This window comes from Trichomycterus rosablanca, chromosome 9 (assembly GCF_030014385.1).
Source record: "Trichomycterus rosablanca isolate fTriRos1 chromosome 9, fTriRos1.hap1, whole genome shotgun sequence".
Lineage (NCBI taxonomy): Eukaryota > Metazoa > Chordata > Actinopteri > Siluriformes > Trichomycteridae > Trichomycterus > Trichomycterus rosablanca.
In genome coordinates, this window is record NC_085996.1 from 7987235 (window position 1) to 8013934 (window position 26700).

Below are 26700 nucleotides of genomic sequence, written 5' to 3' on the forward strand. Positions count from 1 at the left end.
TAATTAAATTTTATTAATGATTGTGGAGTTTATATAAGCTGAAGAAAATAAAACTAGATCCTCAGGTGGCACCAGGGACTTTAACCTACCTTCAAGATCTAAGGTTAAATCTCAGCTGTGTTATTGACTGGCCGGGCGCCCACACACAAACGTGACTGGCTGCATCTGAATTGAAGGGGAAAGTTTATTGCGACAGTACAATTGCTGTATGGTGCAGATGCCTATAATAGGAGCAAGTCTTGTTTTCCTGGTCAGGGTTGCAGGGGGTTTTGGAGGAAAGCATGTATACTAGAGACAGGGTTGCCAATCCATCACAGGGTTTGCCCCTCAATACTTAACCAATCATGTCTGTGTAGACGCCTGGCTGGGTGATATCAGCGATGGTGGGCTGATAACCTCCTTTAAAAAATGTTTTTTTATGGTTTTATGGCAAAACGCCAGTGTGGAGATATATTTTTACAACTTAATTAATTTACTAAATAAAACCTGATTCATTTACGGTTCTGAATAGCAACACTGTTCAAATTGATGAGCTCCTGTAATCACCTGACATGTTGATGGTGGTGCCATGTGTTGGTTGTACTGGGTAGGTATGTTTTTTTTCCTCATATTTTATAAGCAGCCACATTTGAAAGGGTAATCCAGGTAAATAAAGCATCATGCTGCGGTCAGACCTAAAGGAACTGATTACTTAATTTTATTATTCCACATTTTTTCCACGCGCTTATAACATCACATAACGATTTCTATAGTGTTTCCTCATTAGTAACTACTTACAAGTTATTATAAGAGCTTATAACATCACATCATGACCTAGTGTGTATTTTTTATCTGAGTCTACCTACAAGATTAATTAGCCCTTATGACACCAAATATATTATATAGTGTTTATGTTTTCCCATCAGTAACTACTTGCAAGTTATTATAAGCCCTTATAACCTGATTCGGTTCAACTTATCAGCTAATTAAAACAGACATTCCTGTACTTTATATTAAGCAGTGGTGTCCATTGGTTCCAGAGGAACCAGTTCAAGCATCAAAGATGAACGAGTTTTAGAATGGAAATATATTATATTAAGCACCAAGGGTGTCGGTCCAAACTGGACCTGGACTTAATTTGGATTTACAAGTGTTTTTGTGTGTAGGTGTGTGTGGGGGGTGATCTGAAATTAATAATTTGGTCCAGACACTGTTGTTCGAAAAATCAGAGGGTGGATTGGCTGGACTCGGAAAACACCGCGACCCTGATGGGAATCAAGCAGTGACCAAAGATTATGGCAGTCTGCCAATGTCACTGCTTCAAATCCCACCATTGCCAGGTTGCTGCTGTTGGGCCCTTGAGCAAGGCCCTTAACCCTCAATTTCTCGGACTGTATACTGTCACAGTACTGCAAGTCGCTTTGGATAAAGGCGTCTGCTAAATGCCTAAAAATGTAAGATTATGATAACGTTTGCATTCCTATGCTGGTGTAAAGCAGACTGGGTTGGCTGAAGTTGCCCTCTAGTGGTTTAATGGAGCAAAAAGTAATTTCACTCTGTTCATGTACTGTTTCATGTTCATGGGTTTCAGCAACACGCAATGTTAACTGGTGTGTAAAGATTCATTTATTAATTAACATTTTGGAGAAGAAATGTTTCTCTTTCTGTGCACAAAACAAAAAAGTCCTCAAAGACTGGTGAGTTAGGTGAGAAGAAACTACAGTAGCCTGCACAAAGTTTAGACCTCAAACCCCACTAAACATGTTTGGGATGAATTGGAAGCTCAATTGTAAGTCAGAACTATTGTGGCAAACCCTCCCAGAGGAATAGATGATGTTTTCTGGCATGTTTTTAAATCTTCACATGGGTTTGGTTTCCTTTCACCTCCTTTCAAACGTGCAGAAGGTGTATTGGCTACTCTATATTGCCAAGGACGGATTAAGGATAGTCTGGGCCCCTGGGCAAAGAGTTGCCCAGGGCCCCACCCCCCCCCACCCCTCCAAAAACATAAATAAATTAATACATTAAACAACCTGTCAATAACTAACCCTAACACAAGAATCTATTTTAAATAAGTTTCTTTCTACTCTTCTTTCTTGCAAAGTCATCCACTAATTCATCAAAATTAAGCTGTCTGACCAAATCTGATTCAATGGCCAGAAGTGACAGTGAGTTCAGGCGGTTTTGGCGCATCCTAATCCTGAGTTCATTCTTAATACGAGCCAGTTTGGAGAATGAACGCTCCCCTTGACAATTTGTGATAGGCACAGTCAAAAAAAGTCTAAGTGCTATGTAGACATTTGGAAAGGTTGACTGTAAATTGAAATTGATCATGGTTTTGAGCATTTTACTAGGACATTTTTCTTTTTCTGTTATGAATGATTTGTATTGTATCAATTCATCTGCCAGGCTCATGTTCAGATCTGAAGGATATGCTGCAGCGAGTGAGTTAACCTTTAAAGTGAGCTCACTGTTGGACATATTGTCAGGCATGAAAAGAACATCAAATAGCTCAGTTAAGTGTGTGTATGCATTCAAACTGCTTGAAATTGCTTGTCTTAAATTTAAATAATTGCAAAATTGCAAAATTAATTTGTGTCTCTGCGCTTAAGAGAAATTGAACATAATAATTTTGAAACAATACAAATTCAGAAACATTAAGTAAGGGCCTGAATCGCATATTTGCAACAAAACGTCTGTTATGAAATCTGGTAGCTTGCCTGGCAATTTGTAGGTCCCTAGAAACGACTTCTATGGAAGTCAAGGGCCCCATAGCAGGGGCCCTCGTGATCCAGGGCCCTCTAATAGTATGCCCTGCTCTTCTCTAGGGCCCCCTGGTAGGGGCTCTCATAACCAGGGCCCTCTAAAAATATGCCCCCCTCTTTCCTAGGACCCCTAATAGCCAGAAGTCGAAGTCAGAGCAGTGCCACAACGCCTCATCCATTTTCATAAGGGGCCCAAAAGCATGGCTAGGGCCCAAAAGCATGGCTAGGGGCTCCAAAAGCATGGCTAGGGGCCCCAAAAGCATGGCTAGGGCCTCCAAGAGGCCCTGGGGTCAAAGTCCCTAATAGTCAGAGGATCCTTAAAATGGAGGGCCCTCGGAAATAAAAATATATTGTATCATAAATGTTGATAGGCATCGCAAAATGTTTTGGGCCAGGGCCCCCCCGGGGCCCCCTGACCTCAAGGGCCCCTGGGCGCTGGCCCCACTGGCCCGGTCAGTAATCCAGCCATGTATATTGCATGTAGGTTTAATTAGGTGAGTGTGTGTGATGCCCTCTAACAGGTTTTCCACAAACTGCAAAATGCACCAATATATACGTTTTTTGGGTGGTGCGGAACCCGCCGTGACCCAGACCAGGTTAAAGTGGTTAGTACCAGAACTGGACCTGGCTGGTGCCATGGTCAGTGCGCGCGGAATAGGAGGAAAAACGGGCGGGGCTACAGCTGATGCACGCTCTCTCCTCTGGTGCACGCGCTTCGTGCACGCGGTCCATCTGCACGGTGATAACCGGCACACACGCGCACACACACGTACAGAACAGCATCTGAACCGGAGGAGCACGGCAGCAGTCAGTCCGCGGCCGCGCGCTCCCGCCCCCGCAGCTCCTTTCCTTCCGCGCGCCCGGACCACCGCCGCCTCCGCGAGCCGGTGATGATGACGGAGAGATGGATAAAGTATGCGCGAGCTTATCGGAAGTGTCGTGGAGCGCAGTATCGTTACCTCTGGACGCGGTGGTGGCTAAATTCCGTCTGCCCACCCTGGTTAAACTGAGCCCAGGTGAGTTATTATAACCGCTTATAACATCACATCACGACTCACATAGTGTCTGTGTTTCTCCATCAGTAACTACTTCCAAGTTATTACAACCGCTTATAACATCACATCACGACTCACATAGTGTCTGTGTTTCTCCATCAGTAACTACTTCCAAGTTATTACAACCGCTTATAACATCACATCACGACTCACATAGTGTCTGTGTTTCTCCATCAGTAACTACTTCCAAGTTATTACAACCGCTTATAACATCACATCACGACTCACATAGTGTCTGTGTTTCTCCATCAGTAACTACTTCCAAGTTATTACAACCGCTTATAACATCACATCACGACTTACATTAGTGTCTGTGTTTCCCCATCAGTAACTACTTCCAAGTTATTACAACCGCTTATAACATCACATCACGACTTACATAGTGTCTGTGTTTCCCCATCAGTAACTACTTCCAAGTTATTACAACCGCTTATAACATCACATCACGACTTACATAGTGTCTGTGTTTCCCCATCAGTAACTACTTCCAAGTTATTACAACCGCTTATAACATCACATCACGACTTACATTAGTGTCTGTGTTTCCCCATCAGTAACTACTTCCAAGTTATTACAACCGCTTATAACATCACATCACGACTTACATAGTGTCTGTGTTTCTCCATCAGTAACTACTTCCAAGTTATTACAACCGCTTATAACATCACATCACGACTTACATAGTGTCTGTGTTTCCCCATCAGTAACTACTTCCAAGTTATTACAACCGCTTATAACATCACATCACGACTTACATAGTGTCTGTGTTTCTCCATCAGTAACTACTTCCAAGTTATTATAAGCGCTTATAACATCACATCACGACTCACATAGTGTCTGTGTTTCCCCATCAGTAACTACTTCCAAGTTATTACAACCGCTTATAACATCACATCACGACTTAGTGTCTGTGTTTCCCCATCAGTAACTACTTCCAAGTTATTATAAGCGCTTATAGCATCACATCACGACTTACATAGTGTCTGTTTCCCCATCAGTAACTACTTCCAAGTTATTACAACCGCTTATAACATCACATCACGACTTACATTAGTGTCTGTGTTTCCCCATCAGTAACTACTTCCAAGTTATTACAACCGCTTATAACATCACATCACGACTTACATTAGTGTCTGTGTTTCCCCATCAGTAACTACTTCCAAGTTATTATAAGCGCTTATAACATCACATCACGACTTACATTAGTGTCTGTGTTTCTCCATCAGTAACTACTTCCAAGTTATTACAACCGCTTATAACATCACATCACGACTTACATTAGTGTCTGTGTTTCTCCATCAGTAACTACTTCCAAGTTATTATAAGCGCTTATAACATCACATCACGACTCACAGTGTCTGTTTTTCTCCATCAGTAACTACTTCCAAGTTATTACAACCGCTTATCACATCACATCACGACTTACATAGTGTCTGTGTTTCTCCATCAGTAACTACTTCCAAGTTATTATAAGCGCTTATAACATCACATCACGACTCACATAGTGTCTGTGTTTCTCCATCAGTAACTTCTTCCAAGTTATTATAAGCGCTTATAGCATCACATCACGACTCACATAGTGTCTGTGTTTCTCCATCAGTAACTACTTCCAAGTTATTACAACCGCTTATAGCATTACATCACGACTTACATTAGTGTCTGTGTTTCCCCATCAGTAACTAATTCCAAGTTATTATAAGCGCTTATAACATCACATCACGACTTACATTAGTTTCTGTGTTTCTCCATCAGTAACTACTTCCAAGTTATTACAACCGCTTATAACATCACATCACGACTTACAGTGTCTGTGTTTCCCCATCAGTAACTACTTCCAAGTTATTATAAGCGCTTATAACATCACATCACGACTTATATAGTGTCTGTGTTTCCCCATCAGTAACTACTTCCAAGTTATTACAACCGCTTATAACATCACAACAGGACTTATATAGCGTGAATTATTTGTCTGAACCTACTTACAAGTTCAATAAGCGGTTATAACATCATATATTTTACACAGTGTCTGCGTTAACCCACCTGTAACTGCTTACAGGTTACTTCAACCACTTATAACATCACATAACGACTTCTATAGTGTCTGTGTTTCTCCATTAGTAACTACCTACAAGTTATTATAAGAGCTTATAACATCATTTTTTTTTATATATCTGAACTTATTGAAGTTTAATTAGCCATTATAACATCTCATATATTATATAGTTTATGTGTTTTCCCATTAGTAACTACTTGCAAGTTATTATAAGCACTTATAACTCACCGGTAACTCCTTACAAGTTACTGCAACCGCTTATAACATCACATAACGTCTTCTATAGTGTCTGTGTTTCCTTATTAGTAACTCCTTACAAGGTATTATAAGAGCTTATAACATAACATCATGACCTAGTGTGTATTTTTATCTGAAACTACTTACAAGTTTAATTAGCCCTTATGACACCAAATCTATTATATAGTGTTTGTTTTCCCATCAGTAACTACTTGCAAGTTATTATAAGCCCTTGTAACATCATATCACAACTTATATAGTGTGTCATTGTATCTGACCCTGCTTACAAGTTTAATATGTGCTTATAACATCACATCGTATATGGTGTTTGCATTTCCATATCAGTAACTACTTACAAGTTTATTATAAGTGCTATAACATCACATCACATTGTATGTAATATGTGTATCTGTATCTGAACCTGCTTATAAGTTTGAAAAGCATTTATAACATCACGTTTGTTTCTGTTTCCCATACTTGTAACTGCTTGTAAGTGCTTATAACATCACATCCTGCCCTATATAGTGTCTGTGTTTCCAGTTATTAACTGCTTAGCAGTTAATTTAAGTGCTCATTACATCACATCACATGACTATCTATGTTTTTCTATAAACACCTACTTACTTGTTATTATAACTGGTCGTAACATCACATGATTTTACAGTGACTGACAGCGACTTCTTATATTTTAGACACGTTTATCAGTATCTGGTCACAAGTTTACCGATGGGCGATGGGATCACCTTCAGTTGTTCATTCCTTTATCTTTACCACCTTTATTACATAATCTTGGTCATGGTCAAAGTGGGTCCCACACAACCCGGGAACACTGGACGCAGGGCAGGAATAGACACTGCACAGGGTGTCAGGGCAACAGAAAGTCACCCAATCCCCTACTTAAACCTTTTAAACTTTTAAGTGGGAGAAAACCAGAGTACCCGGAAAAAACACACCTGACCCTGGTGAGAACATGCAAAACTTCTTACTGGCAGTGGTCAAAGGCAAGGATTGTTATTCATGTTGCCATGATTTGTATTGCGCTACAACATGTCCTTGCATGTAAATGACATAAAAAGACACAAAAAACTGGAATGATGAAGGATCAGTCTCTGAAAAACACAAAACAGTTTCAAGAAATGTGCAAATGGAAATCGAAGAGAAGAAAAAGTCTAGGGATTCTAAAACAGAAACAAAAGCAGAATCAAACTTCTAAAATGATTCCCGATGATTTCCTGAGCTAATCTGAGTGTAAACGGGTTATTTGGCTCCTGGTTGAGGTGACAAAGTGTCCGTTGTGTTTCACAAGTGATGCAGAGTCTTTCATATGGAAATGTGCTGATCTGTGTCCCAGTGCTCTGCATACTAACAAGCACTAACAGGAGGAAAAATCTCAACTTCTAGTTTACGAGTCACACGGAGCAGTGATTGCTGTTAAAGCAGTAACATTAATGTCTGATTTACATCAACCGTTTGCTTCTTCAGATTTATACAGGAGCTGTGAGGCTAATTCAGCTAACAAGTTGCAAACACTTGTGACTAAAATAAATCACCATACTAGAAAACAGAAACTAAAAGCACACATTAGACTGTTTATGCTTGCAATTGTTTTTAGCTCAGAGAACTAGTGTGTTAGATTACTACTGTAGTATGATAGATGGATGTGTGATCATGTATAGAGTTTTGTACTGGACCAAAAAAAGCTAATGTAGCTAACAAGTAAAGAAAGCTGATAGCACTATAGATATAGTGGTTTGAGATCAGCTGGGAAAAATTACTGCATGCTTTAAAAAAGAATGAATTTAAAACATGTTATATTTTTCTTTTTAGATAATTTTATATAATTATAATTTTATATAATTTTAGAAAGCTTAATTAAGACTATACCAGTTTTCTCATGAGTGGAATAAATACAACTAAGACAAGGTAAGAAAGGACAAGTGTTTTTTAATTGACTAACAGTACTTTAATGTGGACACACATCACGTGTTTAAACTTTTTATTTATAAATATTTGAATACAAAGGATTTCATTTCATTTTTTTATCAGCTGCTTCATCCTGGTCAGAGTCACAGTGGTCCAATTCTGTTGGGAAACACTAAGCACAGGGCAGAAATACCCTGTGTGGACACCTGGCCGGCAGATAGCACCGCTGGAATTTGAACCTGGGTCTCATTCGCTCACTCAATCACTCTCTCACCTTGGCAGATCCAAACATTTCCTCTAACTCACAATTTTGTGTATTAACAATATAAAAAAGCATTTCTGCATAGAATTGATGTTTGGCTTTGGTCGCATTTCTTGATGCAGTGGTTAAGTCATGCAATGGCATCTGTGTTCTTGAAGGTCACAAAGATTTAACAGTGGTTTCTGGCTTAGTTCGACACAGACTGAACATTTTTGCAGACTGAACCTTTTGACAATGTTTGTAGACAAAGTAAATGATGAAGGACATTTTTTGCCATTTTGCATCGAGAACTGCTGTTTTTTAATTGATTGACAGTTTTCTGAAGTGGTACAAAGTGTTGAGCCACGACTCATCATTGCTTGTGAAGACCTAGCTTTTGGTAGATCCTCTTTTTATATCCAGTCATGATTCCCTAATTACCAGTTTACCTACATTGTGGAACGCTGTAACTTAAATATACTATAAATGTTTTACTCTTAGTTTGTCTCTGTTCCAACTTCTGTCTGTGTTGCAGGCATAAAAACAAATGGTAATAAAATATAGTGACCTCTAAGTAATCTTTTCAGCTATAACAACCTCCACTCTTTTGGGAGGGCTTCTCACAAGACTCTGAAGTGTGTCTGTAGGAATATGTGCCTGTTCAGTTCAAATAGAATTTGTATGGCTGGGCACTGATGTTGGTTAAGAAAGCCTTGGTTGATGTTCCAGTTCATTCCAAAGCTGGTCAGTGGGGCTGAGGTCAGGACTCTCTGCAGGCCACTGGAGTTTCTTTAAACCAAGCTTTTCCTCATGTCTTTATAGATTCTGCTTTGTGCACAGGGTCATAGTCATGCTGGAAGAGGAAAGGACCTTCCTTAAAAAGTTGGAAGCAATTTCCTTTATATACTGATTTATTATACCTGTTAGCAACTGTTGTGGGTGAAACAAATGAATTCAATAATTAGAAGAGGTGTCCCAATACTTTTGTCCATATAGTGTATTTACAAAACACAATTATGTTGGTATGTGAAACACTGAAGGTCATTTCTTAAATAACGGTTAAAGGAAATTTGGCTTGTCTAAAACACAAAAACTTAGATAACTGAGAGGGGTGTCTACATACATTTACATTTTACTATTATTACTATTATTGCTAGTATTACTATTACTATTGATATTATTATTCCTATAAGTATTACCGATGTTGCTATTATTACTAGGATTACTAGTGTGTTACTGCTTTTACAGGTATTTAGCCATGGTACAAATAGTTCTGGACTATAAAAGTTATTATGAACTATATATCTGTGGTTCTTTACTTATTATCATGGCTCCTTTTTATTCTCTTTCCCTTTATTTTTTTCTCTCACGCTCTGCCCATTGTTGACCTTGTAGATGTGCTCGACCTCTGGATTAATCCCTGACCCTATTCAGAACTACTTAAGATCACAATTATTTCTCCCTTTCACCTAAACCTCATATACACACATATTAGGGTTAAAAAGTTCATAAGAGTTCATTCTGCACGGCTGGCTTGTTCGTGATCAGTTACACACACACACACACACACACACACACACACACGTCCCACTTTATTACGGGTTGCCATGCCTGGGTGATAGATTTGTGTGATTGTGTGTGCGTTTGAGTGTGTGTGTAGGTGGACAATAGTAATTAAAGACAACTGCGATGCTGAGAAGCTTTGTGTGTGTGTGTATGTGTGTGTGTGTGTGTGTGTATGTGTGTGCCTCATTTCCTCAGTAAAAGCTTTTTTTTCAGACTGGCATCAATGAAGGATTCTTTTAGCAGCTGATCAATACACTCTTCTTTCATCACAAATCTCTCACTCTTACTCTCTCACTCTCTCACTCTCTCCATCAGTCTGTAGGTCTCATTCATCCCACCATCACAGGGCTGTTTTCATCAGATCCGTGTCTCGCTGTGATTGGCTCCTGACTTATAACAGTAATAATTTGCTCTCAAGTGCTGCTGGTTGAACAAATTGAGTTTGGAGTAAGAAAAGCGTGCATTGTTTAGGTAGTGAAGTATGATTGGTGTGTGTGTGTGTGTGTGTGTGTGTGTGTGTGTGTGCTGAGGGGGGGGGTGGGGGGGGGGGGGGTGGCAGTGTGATTACACTCTTGGCTAGCGTTTCCAAATGTCCCATGCTAGCAGTCTTGGTTTCTGTAGCAATGGCAATTGATGTGGTTTCCGCTTGTGAGAATTTAAAATGCATTACAGAAAGCTGTAATGTGTGTATGTGTGTATGTAGTGGTACTGAGAGAAATAAATAAAATATGTTGGACTGTTGCACCAATGCTGTGTTCCGAATTAGCGTGTATGTTGTAATTAGCAGTTTTGTTTACGTCTGTGTGTTATTTTGCTGTTTCTGTAGGTGAGAATGTGGAGGGATTGTCTGAAGAGGATGTCGTCCTGTTACATTCATGCAGGCAGTGGACCACAGTCACTGCCCACTCTCTGGAGGAGGGGCATTACGTTATTGGACCCAAGATTGACATCCCGCTGCAGTACCAGGGTGAGTGACTAAGGCTGGGAACATCCCTGGCACCAGTGTTTGATAAAAAAACAGCGGTTGGTGATAAAATGAGTGCAGATACAACCTCAACATTATTTCTCAATACTGATCTACTGTTCCTGCCCCTTTGGGCTCTACCACCATGCCCTACTCATATGTACCTTACAACCGCATCTCCTCACCCTTATGTGCAGCAACACCATCCTTATGTACCATATAACCACATTTACGTATCCTCATGTGCACCAACATCATCCCTATGTACCCTACAATCACCCTACTCATCTCAATGTGCACCATCATCCCTATGTACCCTACAATCACCCTACTCATCTCAATGTGCACCATCATCCCTATGTACCCTACAATCACCCTACTCATCTCAATGTGCATCATCATCCCTATGTACCCTACAATCACCCTACTCATCTCAATGTGCACCATCATCCCTATGTACCCTACAATCACCCTACTCATCTCAATGTGCATCATCATCCCTATGTACCCTACAATCACCCTACTCATCTCAATGTGCATCATCATCCCTATGTACCCTACAATCACCCTACTCATCTCAATGTGCATCATCATCCCTATGTACCCTACAATCACCCTACTCATCTCAATGTGCACCATCATCCCTATGTACCCTACAATCACCCTACTCATCTCAATGTGCATCATCATCCCTATGTACCCTACAATCACCCTACTTATCTCAATGTGCACCATCATCCCTATGTACCCTACAATCACCCTACTCATCTCAATGTGCACCATCATCCCTATGTACCCTACAATCACCCTACTCATCTCAATGTGCACCATCATCCCTATGTACCCTACAACCACCCTACTCATCTCAATGTGCACCATCATCCCTATGTACCCTACAACCACCCTACTCATCTCAATGTGCACCATCATCCCTATGTATCCTACAACCACCCTACTCATCTCAATGTGCACCATCATCCCTATGTACCCTACAATCACCCTACTCATCTCAATGTGCACCATCATCCCTATGTACCCTACAATCACCCTACTCATCTCAATGTGCACCATCATCCCTATGTACCCTACAACCACCCTACTCATCTCAATGTGCACCATCATCCCTATGTACCCTACAATCACCCTACTCATCTCAATGTGCACCATCATCCCTATGTACCCTACAATCACCCTACTCATCTCAATGTGCACCATCATCCCTATGTACCCTATAATCACCCTACTCATCTCAATGTGCACCATCATCCCTATGTACCCTACAATCACCCTACTCATCTCAATGTGCACCATCATCCCTATGTACCCTACAACCACCCTACTCATCTCAATGTGCACCATCATCCCTATGTACCCTACAACCACCCTACTCATCTCAATGTGCACCATCATCCCTATGTACCCTACAATCACCCTACTCATCTCAATGTGCACCATCATCCCTATGTACCCTACAATCACCCCACTCATCTCAATATGCACCATCATCCCTATGTACCCTACAACCACCCTACTCATCTCAATGTGCACCATCATCCCTATGTACCCTACAATCACCCTACTCATCTCAATGTGCATCATCATCCCTATGTACCCTACAATGACCCTACTCATCTCAATGTGCACCATCATCCCTATGTACCCTACAATCACCCTACTTATCTCAATGTGCACCATCATCCCTATGTACCCTACAACCACCCTACTCATCTCAATGTGCACCATCATCCCTATGTACCCTACAACCACCCTACTCATCTCAATGTGCACCATCATCCCTATGTACCCTACAACCACCCTACTCATCTCAATGTGCACCATCATCCCTATGTACCCTACAATCACCCTACTCATCTCAATGTGCACCATCATCCCTATGTACCCTACAACCACCCTACTCATCTCAATGTGCACCATCATCCCTATGTACCCTACAACCACCCTACTCATCTCAATGTGCACCATCATCCCTATGTACCCTACAACCACCCTACTCATCTCAATGTGCACCATCATCCCTATGTACCCTACAATCACCCTACTCATCTCAATGTGCACCATCATCCCTATGTACCCTACAACCACCCTACTCATCTCAATATGCACCATCATCCCTATGTACCCTACAATCACCCTACTTATCTCAATGTGCACCATCATCCCTATGTACCCTACAATCACCCTACTTATCTCAATGTGCACCATCATCCCTATGTACCCTACAATCACCCTACTTATCTCAATGTGCACCATCATCCCTATGTACCCTACAATCACCCTACTTATCTCAATGTGCACCATCATCCCTATGTACCCTACAATCACCCTACTCATCTCAATGTGCACCATCATCCCTATGTACCCTACAATCACCCTACTCATCTCAATGTGCACCATCATCCCTATGTACCCTACAATCACCCTACTTATCTCAATGTGCACCATCATCCCTATGTACCCTACAATCACCCTACTCATCTCAATGTGCACCATCATCCCTATGTACCCTACAACCACCCTACTCATCTCAATGTGCACCATCATCCCTATGTACCCTACAATCACCCTACTCATCTCAATGTGCACCATCATCCCTATGTACCCTACAATCACCCTACTCATCTCAATGTGCACCATCACTTTCCATATGTACCCTACAATCACCCTACTTATCTCAATGTGCACCATCATCCCTATGTACCCTACAATCACCCTACTCATCTCAATGTGCACCATCATCCCTATGTACCCTACAACCACCCTACTCATCTCAATGTGCACCATCATCCCTATGTACCCTACAACCACCCTACTCATCTCAATGTGCACCATCATCCCTATGTACCCTACAACCACCCTACTCATCTCAATATGCACCATCATCCCTATGTACCCTACAATCACCCTACTCATCTCAATGTGCACCATCACTTTCCATATGTACCCTACAATCACCCTACTTATCTCAATGTGCACCATCATCCCTATGTACCCTACAATCACCCTACTCATCTCAATGTACACCATCATCCCTATGTACCCTACAATCACCCTACTCATCTCAATGTGCACCATCATCCCTATGTACCCTACAATCACCCTACTCATCTCAATGTGCACCATCACTTTCCATATGTACCCTACAGTCACCCTACTTATCTCAATGTGCACCATCATCCCTATGTACCCTACAATCACCCTACTCATCTCAATGTGCACCATCATCCCTATGTACCCTACAATCACCCTACTCATCTCAATGTGCACCATCACTTTCCATATGTACCCTACAATCACCCTACTCATCTCAATGTGCACCATCACTTTCCATATGTACCCTACAACCACCCTACTCATCTCAATGTGCACCATCACTTTCCATATGTACCCTACAATCACCCTACTCATCTCAATGTGCACCATCATCCCTATGTACCCTACAATCACCCTACTCATCTCAATGTGCACCATCACTTTCCATATGTACCCTACAATCACCCTACTCATCTCAATGTGCACCATCACTTTCCATATGTACCCTACAATCACCTTACTCATCCTCATGTGCACCAACATCATTCCTGATACCCTGCAACCACCATATTTATCCTCATGTGCACCAACATCATCCCTGTATACAGTACAACCACATTCACTCATCTCAATGTGCACCATCATCCATATATAATAAACAATGTATTGATTACTTATCAGAACACTTAACATCACACAAAGTTACAAAGTTCCTGGTCAGGATTGCAGTAGGTCTAGGATGAAAGAAATAGTCCTGGTTGGTTTCACCATTGTCCTGGGGTGAAGGGATGGAGATAGAATTGAAGCAGTGAGGAGGTCGAGGGATGAAGAGGCTTGGCCATTAGTACACCACCTTACAAAAGCCATTTGTGTGCGTGTTTGTGTGTGTCTGTGTGTTTGTGTGTGTGTGTGTTTGTGTTGATGTGCAACATCTCAGTCAGTGGGGTTCCTGGCGTCGGTTATCTCATTCACAAAGTCGACTTCGGCATGACTTCATCCTGACATCATTGCCATTCTGAAATTCCGCTCCAGAATACCGGATGCTAAACGCTCCGAAGTTCCTCTCCTGGGAGCGCCGTTACCCAATATACCCGTCTCCCCCGCCATGAGGTCATGTGACCAATGAGATCACCTACAAGGGTTTCCGGCGTCAGTAAGACGCCAGGATGGAGAATGAGAGAGAGAGTGAGGAAGGGATGAGCTCATCCGTGGGTCCCTCAGTCTGATGTGCTAGAGAAGGATGATGGTGTGATGAGGATGAAGATGTAATGATGACATGTAATAAAACTACAGTAGAGTGCAAAGTTTTGTATCACAATTAAAAAGCATTTGCAAATAATTGTAGTCTGTTTTATTTATTATCTCCTCAGTCCAAACTTTTTTTGGAACTTTTTATACATTATAGCCTGAATGATCAGGGGTCAAAATAGAAGGACTACACCAAAGTAATCCAATCTGTCCTTCTCTGGAGACCAGACCAGGGTTCCTGCTCTGTCTGCTCCCCCCCCCCACACACACACACATAAGACAGTGTTGCTAGGAGAGAAGCACTTTGGGCCCCCTGGTTTAATGAAGCTCTGTGTGAAGGGTGAATGTAAGAAGTTTCTATAGAGTAAAGAATGAACGACTGCATCTCTCATTCTGTCTCTCAGTTCATCTCACAACAAACTCAACTCCATCTTTTTCCTTCTCACATACAGTGTATCACAAAAGTGAGTACACCCCTCACATTTCTGCAGATATTTAAGTATATCTTTTCATGGGACAACACTGACAAAATGACACTTTGACACAATGAAAAGTAGTCTGTGTGCAGCTTATATAACAGTGTAAATTTATTCTTCCCTCAAAATAAGTCAATATACAGCCATTAATGTCTAAACCACCGGCAACAAAAGTCAGTACACCCCTTAGTGAAAGTTCCTGAAGTGTCAATATTTTGTGTGGCCACCATTATTTCCCAGAACTGCCTTAACTCTCCTGGGCATGGAGTTTACCAGAGCTTCACAGGTTGCCACTGGAATGCTTTTCCACTCCTCCATGACGACATCACGGAGCTGGCGGATATTCGAGACTTTGCGCTCCTCCACCTTCCGCTTGAGGATGCCCCAAAGATGTTCTATTGGGTTTAGGTCTGGAGACATGCTTGGCCAGTCCATCACCTTTACCCTCAGCCTCTTCAATAAAGCAGTGGTCATCTTAGAGGTGTGTTTGGGGTCATTATCATGCTGGAACACTGCCCTGCGACCCAGTTTCTGGAGGGAGGGGATCATGCTCTGCTTCAGTATTTCACAGTACATATTGGAGTTCATGTGTCCCTCAATGAAATGTAACTCCCCAACACCTGATGCACTCATGCAGCCCCAGACCATGGCATTCCCACCACCATGCTTGACTGTAGGCATGACACACTTATCTTTGTACTCCTCACCTGATTGCCGCCACACATGCTTGAGACCATCTGAACCAAACAAATTAATATTGGTCTCATCAGACCATAGGACATGGTTCCAGTAATCCATGTCCTTTGTTGACATGTCTTCAGCAAACTGTTCGCGGGCTTTCTTGTGTAGAGACTTCAGAAGAGGCTTCCTTCTGGGGTGACAGCCATGCAGACCAATTTGATGTAGTGTGCGGCGTATGGTCTGAGCACTGACAGGCTGACCCCCCACCTTTTCAATCTCTGCAGCAATGCTGACAGCACTCCTGCGCCTATCTTTCAAAGACAGCAGTTGGATGTGACGCTGAGCACGTGCACTCAGCTTCTTTGGACGACCAACGCGAGGTCTGTTCTGAGTGGACCCTGCTCTTTTAAAACGCTGGATGATCTTGGCCACTGTGCTGCAGCTCAGTTTCAGGGTGTTGGCAATCTTCTTGTATCCTTGGCCATCTTCATGTAGCGCAACAATTCGTCTTTTAAGATCCTCAGAGAGTTCTTTGCGATGAGGTGCCATGTTGGAACTTTCAGTGACCAGTATGAGAGAGTGTGAGAGCTGTACTACTAAATTGAACACACCTGCTCCCTATGCACACCTGAGACCTAGTAACACTAACAAATCACATGACATTTTGGAGGGAAAATGACAAGCAGTGCTCAATTTGGACATTTAGGGGTGTAGTCTCTTAGGGGTGTACTCACTTTTGTTGCCGGTGGTTTAGACATTAATGGCTGTATATTGACTAATTTTGAGGGAAGAATAAATTTACACTGTTATATAAGCTGCACACAGACTACTTTTCATTGTGTCAAAGTGTCATTTTGTCAGTGTTGTCCCATGAAAAGATATACTTAAATATCTGCAGAAATGTGAGGGGTGTACTCACTTTTGTGATACACTGTATCTCTGTCTGTCTGTCTGTCTGTCTGTCTGTCTGTCCATGTGTCGCTCTGTTTGTATGTCTGTGTCTGTCTGTCTGTGCTTGTACAGGGAATTTAGACCTAAACTATTTTCATCCTCAGGATGAAGTGCAGTGACTCGGTGAAGTGTTTTGTGTTTGTGACTTTTATGAATCCAACAGTCAGTAAGTCTTTAACAACATTCCGTCACTTGTAACCTGTAATTTTCGGTCAGATTTTTGCTTCACTTTGGTGAAATGTGCGAATCTTTGTTTTATCTAATGCAAAATAATGCTAGCAATAGATGTTTATTTATCGTGAGTGTAGCCTTTTACACTACTGTGGTCATACACACACACACACATGCACAAGTACAGAGTCACAGAAATAACTTTTACACCTTCTTAAGGTCATGTTAGTGGTTTTTTAAAAGTTCAAGAGAGGCTTTATTGTCATTTCAGCTGCATACAAGTACATATTGCAACGAAACAACGTTTCTCCAGGACCAAGGTGCAACATAGAACAAAAAGTGCAAGACAATACAATACACAGTGCAGATAAACTTACCAAAATATTACCCTTATGTGGAATTGTACAGTCTAGGCCCACAATCAACGGGTAAAGTGCAACTTAACTAGAACACTAGGAAGGAACATTTTTAAAACTCTGTTTGAAACGTTATGTTGATTAAGCACGACTAAATGCTGTGACCTGATACATTGATTGATTCATGTTGTCTTATGGTTGATTGTTGCTGTTACTTTCAAATGAGTTTAAATACTCTCGCATGTACTGACTATCAGTTTATATACAAACAAGACTACGTTTAGTTTTCATCTGTCCGTCTTTCTGTCTGTCTGAAGGTAAATTTAAATTGTTGGATCAGGACCGAGATGTGCGGGAACCAGTTCAGTATTTTACGAGCGTGGAGGAGATTGCTGGAACTTTCCCTGACCGAGTGTTCGTCATGGAGCCCGTTACATTCAGCATGAAGGTCAGTAAATTGGAGCGGTCGGAGGCTTAAAAGTTACATTTAGTGGATGAACCTCACAAATGTCCTTATGAAAGTTTCACTACTTTTTTGAGGGTTTTCTAAAACTCTAATATATAGATAATACGCACACATGTTGTTCTAGCTAAAAAGATCACACAGAGGTCATTCTATTTTAATACCATTTGTTTTTTAAATGGGATGTCCAACAAGCTCATGGTCCAGGTGTCCAAATACATTTGGCCATATAGTGTATCTACACCTTTTGCATTTAAGGCCAGATGAAAAAGCATGCATGACTTGGTATAAAAAGCACAGAACTTGGACCTCTGAGCAATGAAAAAATTATCTCTGTCTGTAGGTGGTGTCAGGTGAGTTCAGCGAGGACAGCGAGCTCTATACCTTCTCGCTGCAGGCAGGCGATGAGCTGACCCCGATGGGCCGGGCCGAACTGCACTGCATCCAGTCAGCTCGCGAGAAGTCCCGCCTCTCTGCATTGCTGCGGCGGCTTGGCAGAGTGGGTGGAGTCACTGGCCGTCCCGCCCGCACCAGGCTGCCCTGTTTGATCTGCCTGAACCAGCGGACTCGTGAAAGTGTGCGACTCCCACTGCAGTGCCGGGGCCGATTCTGCACACGTTCACCTCTGGAGCTGCGCATGCATGCAGGTGAACACACACTGCGCACAATCATCGAGCGAGTGCGGCTGCCTGTCAACGTGACGGTACCACCGCACCCTCCTGCACCTCCGCGGAGCCGCTACGACCAGCACGCCATCCGCCAGGGCCAGCGCTACAAGCTGCTTGCTATCGTCAGCAGAACCGTGGTGCTCTGCTGTGTTCTGCGCAAACAGGAAGCAGCACCCTCTCATTTCCTACTTCTTAACGACATGCCGCGCTTCACGCTGCCTGATGGCTTGCTGCGCGACGACCCTGCCTACCAGCGGGCGGTGCTGTTGAGTGCACTCTCTTGCCAGGAGACCTTTGACCCCGACGATTACTCGCGGGCCGTGCGGGAGGTGAAGCTGGACCTGACGGAGGAGTGTATGAGCCCACGGCGGATACGAGTGTACCCCGTGTTCTCACCTCAAAGACTCTCGCTGTGTATATATGGCGGTGGGAGCATCGCCCCAACGCCCATGCAGGGATGCAGGGACTCTCTGGGAGACACGCCCACTCTCGCTAGTGACATTGACAGGGAGGGGGAGGAGGAAGGTGAGGAGCGAGAGTATGTCATGCCTGATTGGTCCACAGAGACACAAGAGATCCCCTACGAGGAGCTCTGGGCCAATCAAAGTGGAGGAAGCTACGCTGAAGTCCCTGAAAGCACAGTGGAGGTTAAGCAAAGCGTCATATCCTCCCATTCTACTTCTTCATTGGACGGTACTGTTGGCTCTACCCAGGTTGCTGTGGCGCAGATGGAGGCAGGACGAGTAGCAACTCCACCCCCGGTCCCACCCAAATCAGAAGCTGTAAGTAGTCTGAAGTACTATGTTAACTTCTGTCACACTGAAGGGGGCGCGGCCTGTGTGCCTGTAGGTCTCGTTAAGGTAGTATATAATATTATTATCGCTTAAGAGGCTACTGCACAGTCACTTCTCAAACATATGTATATGTACATATATACATATACAGTATATATGTATATCTCAATGTAGTCATTTCCAATTTCCTTTGTGTACGCTCACTACTTGTGCCAGCCTCTCAATTGTACAGTAGGTGTCTCTGTTGCAGCATCAATAAAGGAAAGGAACCTTGTCCCACCTTCTCTACCATAAACTTGGCCTAGTGTGCCCACAGCCTGTATGTAAACTTTTGACCTCAGCTGTACATCAGGCCTGTTTCCTTTTACTGATGGTCCATCTTCACTCGTCCCTTTATTATTTATTCTCTCACCCTAATGTTTTATGTAAAGAACTAGCAGTGACACTGGAAATCACTTGCACACAGGTTAAGACTCATGGGAAACACACAAACACACACACAGTCATGTATGTACATTTATGGTTCATTAGGATCTCTGAAGAATCATAAAGCTGTGCAGTTCTAGACTAAGGGCTAAATTATTGATACCGCTTTTACAGCAGGCCTAGTAATGGCCACATGCTTACGGGAAGTGAGCCTGAACACACACACACACACACACACACACACACACACACCGTGTCAGGCAGTAGTGACAGTTTCAGAGTTCACTGCAAAGTTATTCATGATTTCCAGTAATGAGGCGATATTATTGATTTTTGATCCAGTTGCCTAAACCAGTTGCTTCATAGATGCTACATCCTTTCATTTTTCTAACAGGTATAGATTGTCTATATGTCTACAGGTAAAGGTCTTTCTTTTTAGCATTTCTATCCTATTTTTATTTATTTTATTTTATTTTCTCCCAATTTAGTATAGTCAATTTGTCTTCCACTGCTGGGGGATCCCTGATTGCAGTCGAGGTGGGTATATTGTTGCTCACGCCTCCTCCGACCCGCGCACAGCCCTTATCGGAACCCTTTTTTACCTATGCACACTGCTCAAGCGCCTCTATATCTGCTAATCAGGGTCCTTACACAGCGTTTGAAGACCCTTCCCACATATTCCGGTCATCACGCCCTAGCAGAGACGTGTATGCTGCAGGCACTGTCAATTATGCCCGCTAGATGGTGCCCAGCCAAGCGGTGGCAACTCCAAGTTTCGAACCGAGGTTTAACTGAGGACAGTAAAACCTATTTTCCATGAGCTTTAAATTTATTATACACACACACACACACACACACAAATACACTGAACTGTTGTGTAGTTTATATGCTTTAAAAGTGATCTCTGACTACTGAAATTATGGCCTTCCTACGTCCTGTCTCTTTCTTTTTCGTCCCTCTCTTCTCCTTTCTGTTCTTTATTTTGCTCCCACGCAAATGTTCTGCCCTGGCCCTGTAATTTAGTTTACCCTAACACACACACACACACACACACACACTGTCTCTGGTGAATGTAAGAGGGACAGTAAAGCAGCTTTTCTCACAAGGCTTTCTGGTTAGGGAGAAGAAAACACACTTTTTTTAGATGACCAGAAAACACAAAACTTGCTTGCTTGTAATCTGAGAAACAACCAAAACAACAACATTGTGTGGCCAAAGTATGTGACCCCCCCTTTTTAAAATGTAAAATGTAGTTGTTTTAGCAACAAATGCAAAATATAGTTTATGCTTTTAACTGTGCATGACTGCATCCCAGTGCACAAAGTAAAGTCCATGTCACTATACGTCTATTTTTTAATGTGTTTTCAGCCACAGCAAAAAGACATAAAGAAAAGCTTGGTTTAGCGAAGCTCTAGTGGCTTGCACGGAGCCCTGACCTCAGCCATTCTTATAGTCATAAATGGTGGAGAAAACCTATTAATTCCATGGTTTAGGACTAGGAGGTCAGGATTTATGGTCAGGGTTATTTTGTCCAGACTGTGTATGTTAGTCTTACAATACAATCACTCACGGTGGCTGAGTGGGTAGCACTGTCCTGGGTATGATCCCCAGGTGGGGCGGTCCGGGTTCTTTCTGTGCAGAGTTTGCATGTTCTCCTACCCATGTTCTACCCATGTTCTACCCATGTTCTCCCCGTGTCTGTGTGGGTTTCCTCCAGGAGCTCCGTTTTTTTCCCACAGTCCAAAAACATGCAGTCAGGAAAATTGGAGACACTGAATTGCCCTATAGGTGAATGTGTGTGTGTGTGTGTGTGTGTGTCTGCCCTGGCATGGATTGGCGCCCCATCTAGGGTGTTACTGTGTGCCTTGCGCCCATTGACAAGCTGGGATAGGCTCCAGCACGGGGGGGCCGCGACCCTGATTGGATAAGCGATTAATAAAGTGAGTGAGTGAGTGAGTGGTTTACTACTGCTTTAGCCTGGTCAGGGTTGCGGTGCGTGCAATGCAGTGTCACACCCCAGAGAGGACCGCAATCCTTAGTGGAAATTCATCCTTCTGGCATCCGAGACATAGCCAATCATGCCTGTATGTAGAAGGTAGTGGGCTAGCGTAATTTACCAATGCACCAACTGAACGCCCCTTACATTGAGAAGCTTTCGTTTGAACCAGTGTGTTGTGTTGCTACCTGCTTGTTATCTCTCTTAATCTGCAGCTCTTGTTTTAGCAGAAATTCTTTGGTGATCTTCTGATGCAGTTTTGCCTTTTTTCCAGTTATCCTCAGACAGAAACCACTTCACACTTTACTGACATGGTTCCTTTCAGCAGCATCTGTATGTACCGTCTGTAATTAATGACTATAGCCTGTCCTGCAGCTGGGTTACCAAGGGGACAAGGCAGCCACGTTAACACACTCATTACTGTCACTGTGTAAAGGTTACATTTGAGATGTGACTTTACTTACAAGCTTTGCTGAAAAAAACACACCGAACTGTAATGAAGAATTTTTCCCCCCTTTAGACTACCTAGCAACTGCTGTTATTACCAGTGTAATACCAGTCCCAGTGAGGAATGTGTGGTCTCTGTACCCATCAGTCCCAGTGAGGAATGTGTGGTCTATGTACCTCTCAGTCCCAGTAAAGGTGGTGTGGTCTCTGTACCTGTCAGTCCCAGTGAAGGAGGTGTGGCCCCTGTACCTATCAGTCCCATTAAAGGAGGTGTGGTCTCTGTATTTGTCAATCCTAGTGAAGGGGGCGTGGCTTTTACACCTTCTTAGTGATAAAGGGGTGAAATGTAATGTAAGAATTAAAACTTGGGGTAAATGTAATGATGTATTTTACTTTGCCCGGTAAATGAATCTCTCTGTGTTGTTCTCTTTTGTTTCTAATTTGTTTCTCTGTAGGTGAAAGAGGAGTGCCGTTTTTTGAACGCTCCCCCTGTTCCTCCTCGCTGTGCTACTGTTGGAGGCCCTACTCCCAGTCCTCCACTTCCGCCCCGCTTTCCTCAATCTTCTAACACCACGACACGCAGCCCCAATGTGTCCTATTATTCTTCAGGTCTTCAGGAAAGGTAAACAAGTGCCTACACAAACGAGCTAAAGATTAAAATGCTGGCGGCTTACTTATTCGTAGACATAAAGTGTTGTTGTGTCACGGCAAGCATCATTTACATACAAACCCTGTTCTGTGTGCTACATTAATGATACCATTAGCAGTGCATTTGACATACTGTTTAGTACAATAGTGTGCAGTTTGAGACACTGCATGCTTCAACTACCATTATTACTTTGAGCTTTACTTTCAGAAGACATAGACTGGCTTATAAATTTGAGTTTGGTCCTCTCTTAACAAGACTTCATTCCTGAGATCTCGAGCTCTCGAGTTAGAGTCTTAGCTCTGCTATCAGCCGGTCAGATGCCTACATGGACACATGATTGACTGTGTGTCTGTAGGGGGAGGAACAATGGCAGAAACAGGGGCCTGCTGTCGGCCGCAGATCACGGATGGCAGTATGTGGCTCTTCACACATCGTACTGCGTTTTGTGAGACCCTGCCCTGGCAGGTTAAAAGAAATGATCAGCGGCTGCACATGTGTCGGAGGGGCCATGTGACAGCCTTGGCCCTTCACAACTAGGGGCTGGGGGTGGCGGCAGCACCTGCTCCAGTTTCCAATGAGTGGATTGGGTGAAAATAGGGAATAAACAATAAATTGTTAAAAATAAGATTCACACCCATTTTAAAGACAAAAACATCACATCTCCAGATGTTTAATTTAGAGTTGACATCTGACCCATCTAGATTAGCAGCCATATGACACATCTTTCTTTTTCTTATAATTGTAGTACTTTCTTTCCTTTTTTTCTCTCAGCTCAGACCCTCGTAGCGGCAGTAACTCTCCCTCTCCAGACTCTTACTCTTTGTACTGCTACCCCTGCACGTGGGCCGACTGCGTAACCTCAGACTCTACCGCCCCGCCCGACCCTAACCAGCCTGCACAAGCCTGCTGGTCCCACCCTCGAGGAAGTGGAGTCTTCACCTCCAACATTCTAAACACTCCCCTCCTCAGCACTGACACTGGCCACAAGAACTACAACACCTGTCCCGTACCACGTCCAGCAGCACAGAGCCGATTCGCTCCATTCGGTGCCCTGAACCCTTTCGCCAATCCAGGTCACGCCTCCTCTTCTGACTGGCTCGCCATGGATCGTAAATCACCCAGTCTAATGCCCGACCTCACCGGTTCCACCCCTCAGGAGCCTCAAGCCAATCAGGAAAGCTCTGAAATGACTCCAGTTCCCCCACTCAGACCCACAAAAAGCTCAGACGAGGAGCCGTCTGGATCGGTAAAAGGTGCGGAAGGCGGGGCTGCAGCTAAAACTGGGGATGGGTCGTCATGGCGACCCCCGACAGACTTGTGCTGGCTGTCGGTGGAGGAGGTGTCGGCCTGTCTGCGCTTCATTGGACTGTCAGACGATGTGATTGGCCTGTTCAGCAGAGAGAGGATCGACGGCTCGATATTCACCCAGCTCAGCGAGGAAATCCTGTCGGAGGACTTCAGTCTCACCAAACTGCAGGTCAAAAAGATCATGCAGTTCATCAAAGGCTGGAGGCCCAAAATATGAGCCCTAACACAAACGAGTGAAGAAACTAGAACATACAGAAATAAGTAGCGTAAGGACTCAAGCATACCATAAACAAATACGGTACTTACGTGACATGCATTCTTGCATTACTGTGGCCTCTAAACCTTGGTACTTAATTGGTACTTAAAAATTAGTGTTGCACCAATACTGCACTGGTATCAGCAGCAGTACTGCAACTTAAGCTGTATTTGTATTGACAAAAGACAATAATGTCATACCATGATAACTTTTATGATGCACACATTTGTTTTTGTTTTGCAACTGGCCACTCTGCAGTTTAGCGGCAGCTGTAAGAGACCCCGTCCAACCCTCCCTTCCTTAAACACTGCCAACTGTGTTTGTGTGGCTGCCCGGCCAGGTCCGTGGCTGTGCTGAGATTTTGTGCTGCGCAAGTAACACTCCACAGTGGTGTGCTAGAATTATACAAAATTGTATATTGTGACGGAGACATCAATACAGACAATGGTACATCAGACCCGTTATTATAGATATTGGTCCTATGTCAGGTATCAGTATTGGTATTGGGATAGGAAACATGGTATCAGTGCATTCCTAGTAAAAAACACAGCATACATGTGTTGTCAGCAGTTAAGTGGAAGCGATTAGTGGCTAATAAAAGACAGGTTCACTAATGCCAGTTATAGCACCACCTGCTGTATGGCTCACAATAAAGTTCAATAATTAATTGTGTTACATTTGTGCTGCTTCGTTTCAGAATGCAACAATGCATGTAGCGCGGTTTGAGTACATGTTTAAGGTATGCTTGAGTCCTAATTTTGTATGTGTGGGTTAAAATAGGTGTGTGATGACTTTACCTGACGGTAGGACTGGGAGTCAATTTTGGGTCGATTCTCTGATTCCGATCATCTGATGGTTATGGACTGTAGTGTATTACAATATAAACAGTGCTAGTTCATTTATTACTTATGGAGCAGATCTCATCATGTTAGTGTGGAATCAGCTCCTGGAATCGATTCAGCCCTGTTTGAATGTTCAGAAAGCTTAAAACCCGGCTGCTGTGGGACTCGGTCCCATCAAACTACTTAATAGTATCACAGTGTGTGTGTGTGTGTGTGTGTGTGTGTGTGTGTGTGTTTTATTTCAAAAGAAGAGTTTTTATATATTTAAATAACAGTTAGATCCTGTCCTCACATATAGATATTTTTAAAAACAGTGTTTCTTCTCTGTGTTTTGGTCTCCTATCCACACAAAAATGTGTTTTATGTCACTGAAAACAGCTATTTGAAAACACTTTAGGAGATCAGGTGGAGGTTTTCCTTGTTTTTGTGTGGAAATGTAAAATGTCAGTTTGTGCACGGGTGATAGATGGCAGGTTCTATTTTTGTGGTTGGTAAAATTGAGTTTAACATTTTGTTAACATTGAAACATTTCTTTTGTTTACACTGTCAGATGGCATAACAATATGCTTCCCTCAGTACCACTTCTCAATCCGCCTACAGGTCCCTGTCATTGCTCTGTGGTCTTAAATTTTCTGTAGCCCTGTTTAGGTTTTTTATGTTTTCCACAACACTCACTTTATAAAATCGATTACAGATTACAGATTTAAATATAGCGCTTATATTGTTTATTGTTCTGTTTGACCAATCAATGTTTTGCACAGTTTCTCGCCCCTACTCAAACAGCCCGCTTCGGTACGCTTGGTCCCTGGTCAGGAAGGGTAACCAAATTTGGCCACTCAGGTGGCACAGCATTTTAGTGCTCTAGCCCGGGGGTTTTCAACCTTTTTGGACATGCTGGTGTTTATTTAAAACTGCAGCATTTCTTAATAACAGTAAACACGGAGAGGCGACTGAGAAAAGAAACTTCGCTTCGCTTTATAGGAATCGACGAATCGACTCCTGACTCACTTATAGCGATATTGTGAACAGAGCGTCTCCCACTATACACCTCTCTTAAAGACACCCTCACCCACATGTCCTATAACAGCAGTCGTTGTTTTTGTCACGATTTATCTTCACTGTTAGCCCTATTTT

The 26700-nt window shown here is 42.9% G+C and overlaps 1 protein-coding gene across 1 annotated transcript; it reads left to right on the forward strand.

Annotated features, from left to right (window-relative positions):
• The first annotated feature begins 3539 nt into the window (after positions 1–3539).
• On the forward strand, positions 3540–24797 carry gareml (GRB2 associated, regulator of MAPK1-like). The gene is made up of 6 exons (XM_063001089.1): positions 3540–3760; positions 10646–10786; positions 18035–18165; positions 18524–19630; positions 22967–23133; positions 23932–24797. The coding sequence occupies exons 1-6, from the start codon at positions 3649–3651 to the stop codon at positions 24683–24685; spliced, it is 2412 nt and encodes an 803-aa protein (XP_062857159.1). The 5' UTR covers positions 3540–3648; the 3' UTR covers positions 24686–24797.
• The last annotated feature ends 1903 nt before the right edge of the window (positions 24798–26700 follow it).

Coding starts and splice junctions, on each gene's coding strand:
- gareml (XM_063001089.1), top strand. CDS start 3,649: ATGGATAAAGTATGCGCGAGCTTATCGGAAGTGTCGTGGAGCGCAGTA. Junction 18,166..18,523: donor CCGTTACATTCAGCATGAAG/GTCAGTAAATTG, acceptor CTCTGTCTGTAG/GTGGTGTCAGGTGAGTTCAG. Junction 23,134..23,931: donor TCTTCAGGTCTTCAGGAAAG/GTAAACAAGTGC, acceptor TTTTTCTCTCAG/CTCAGACCCTCGTAGCGGCA.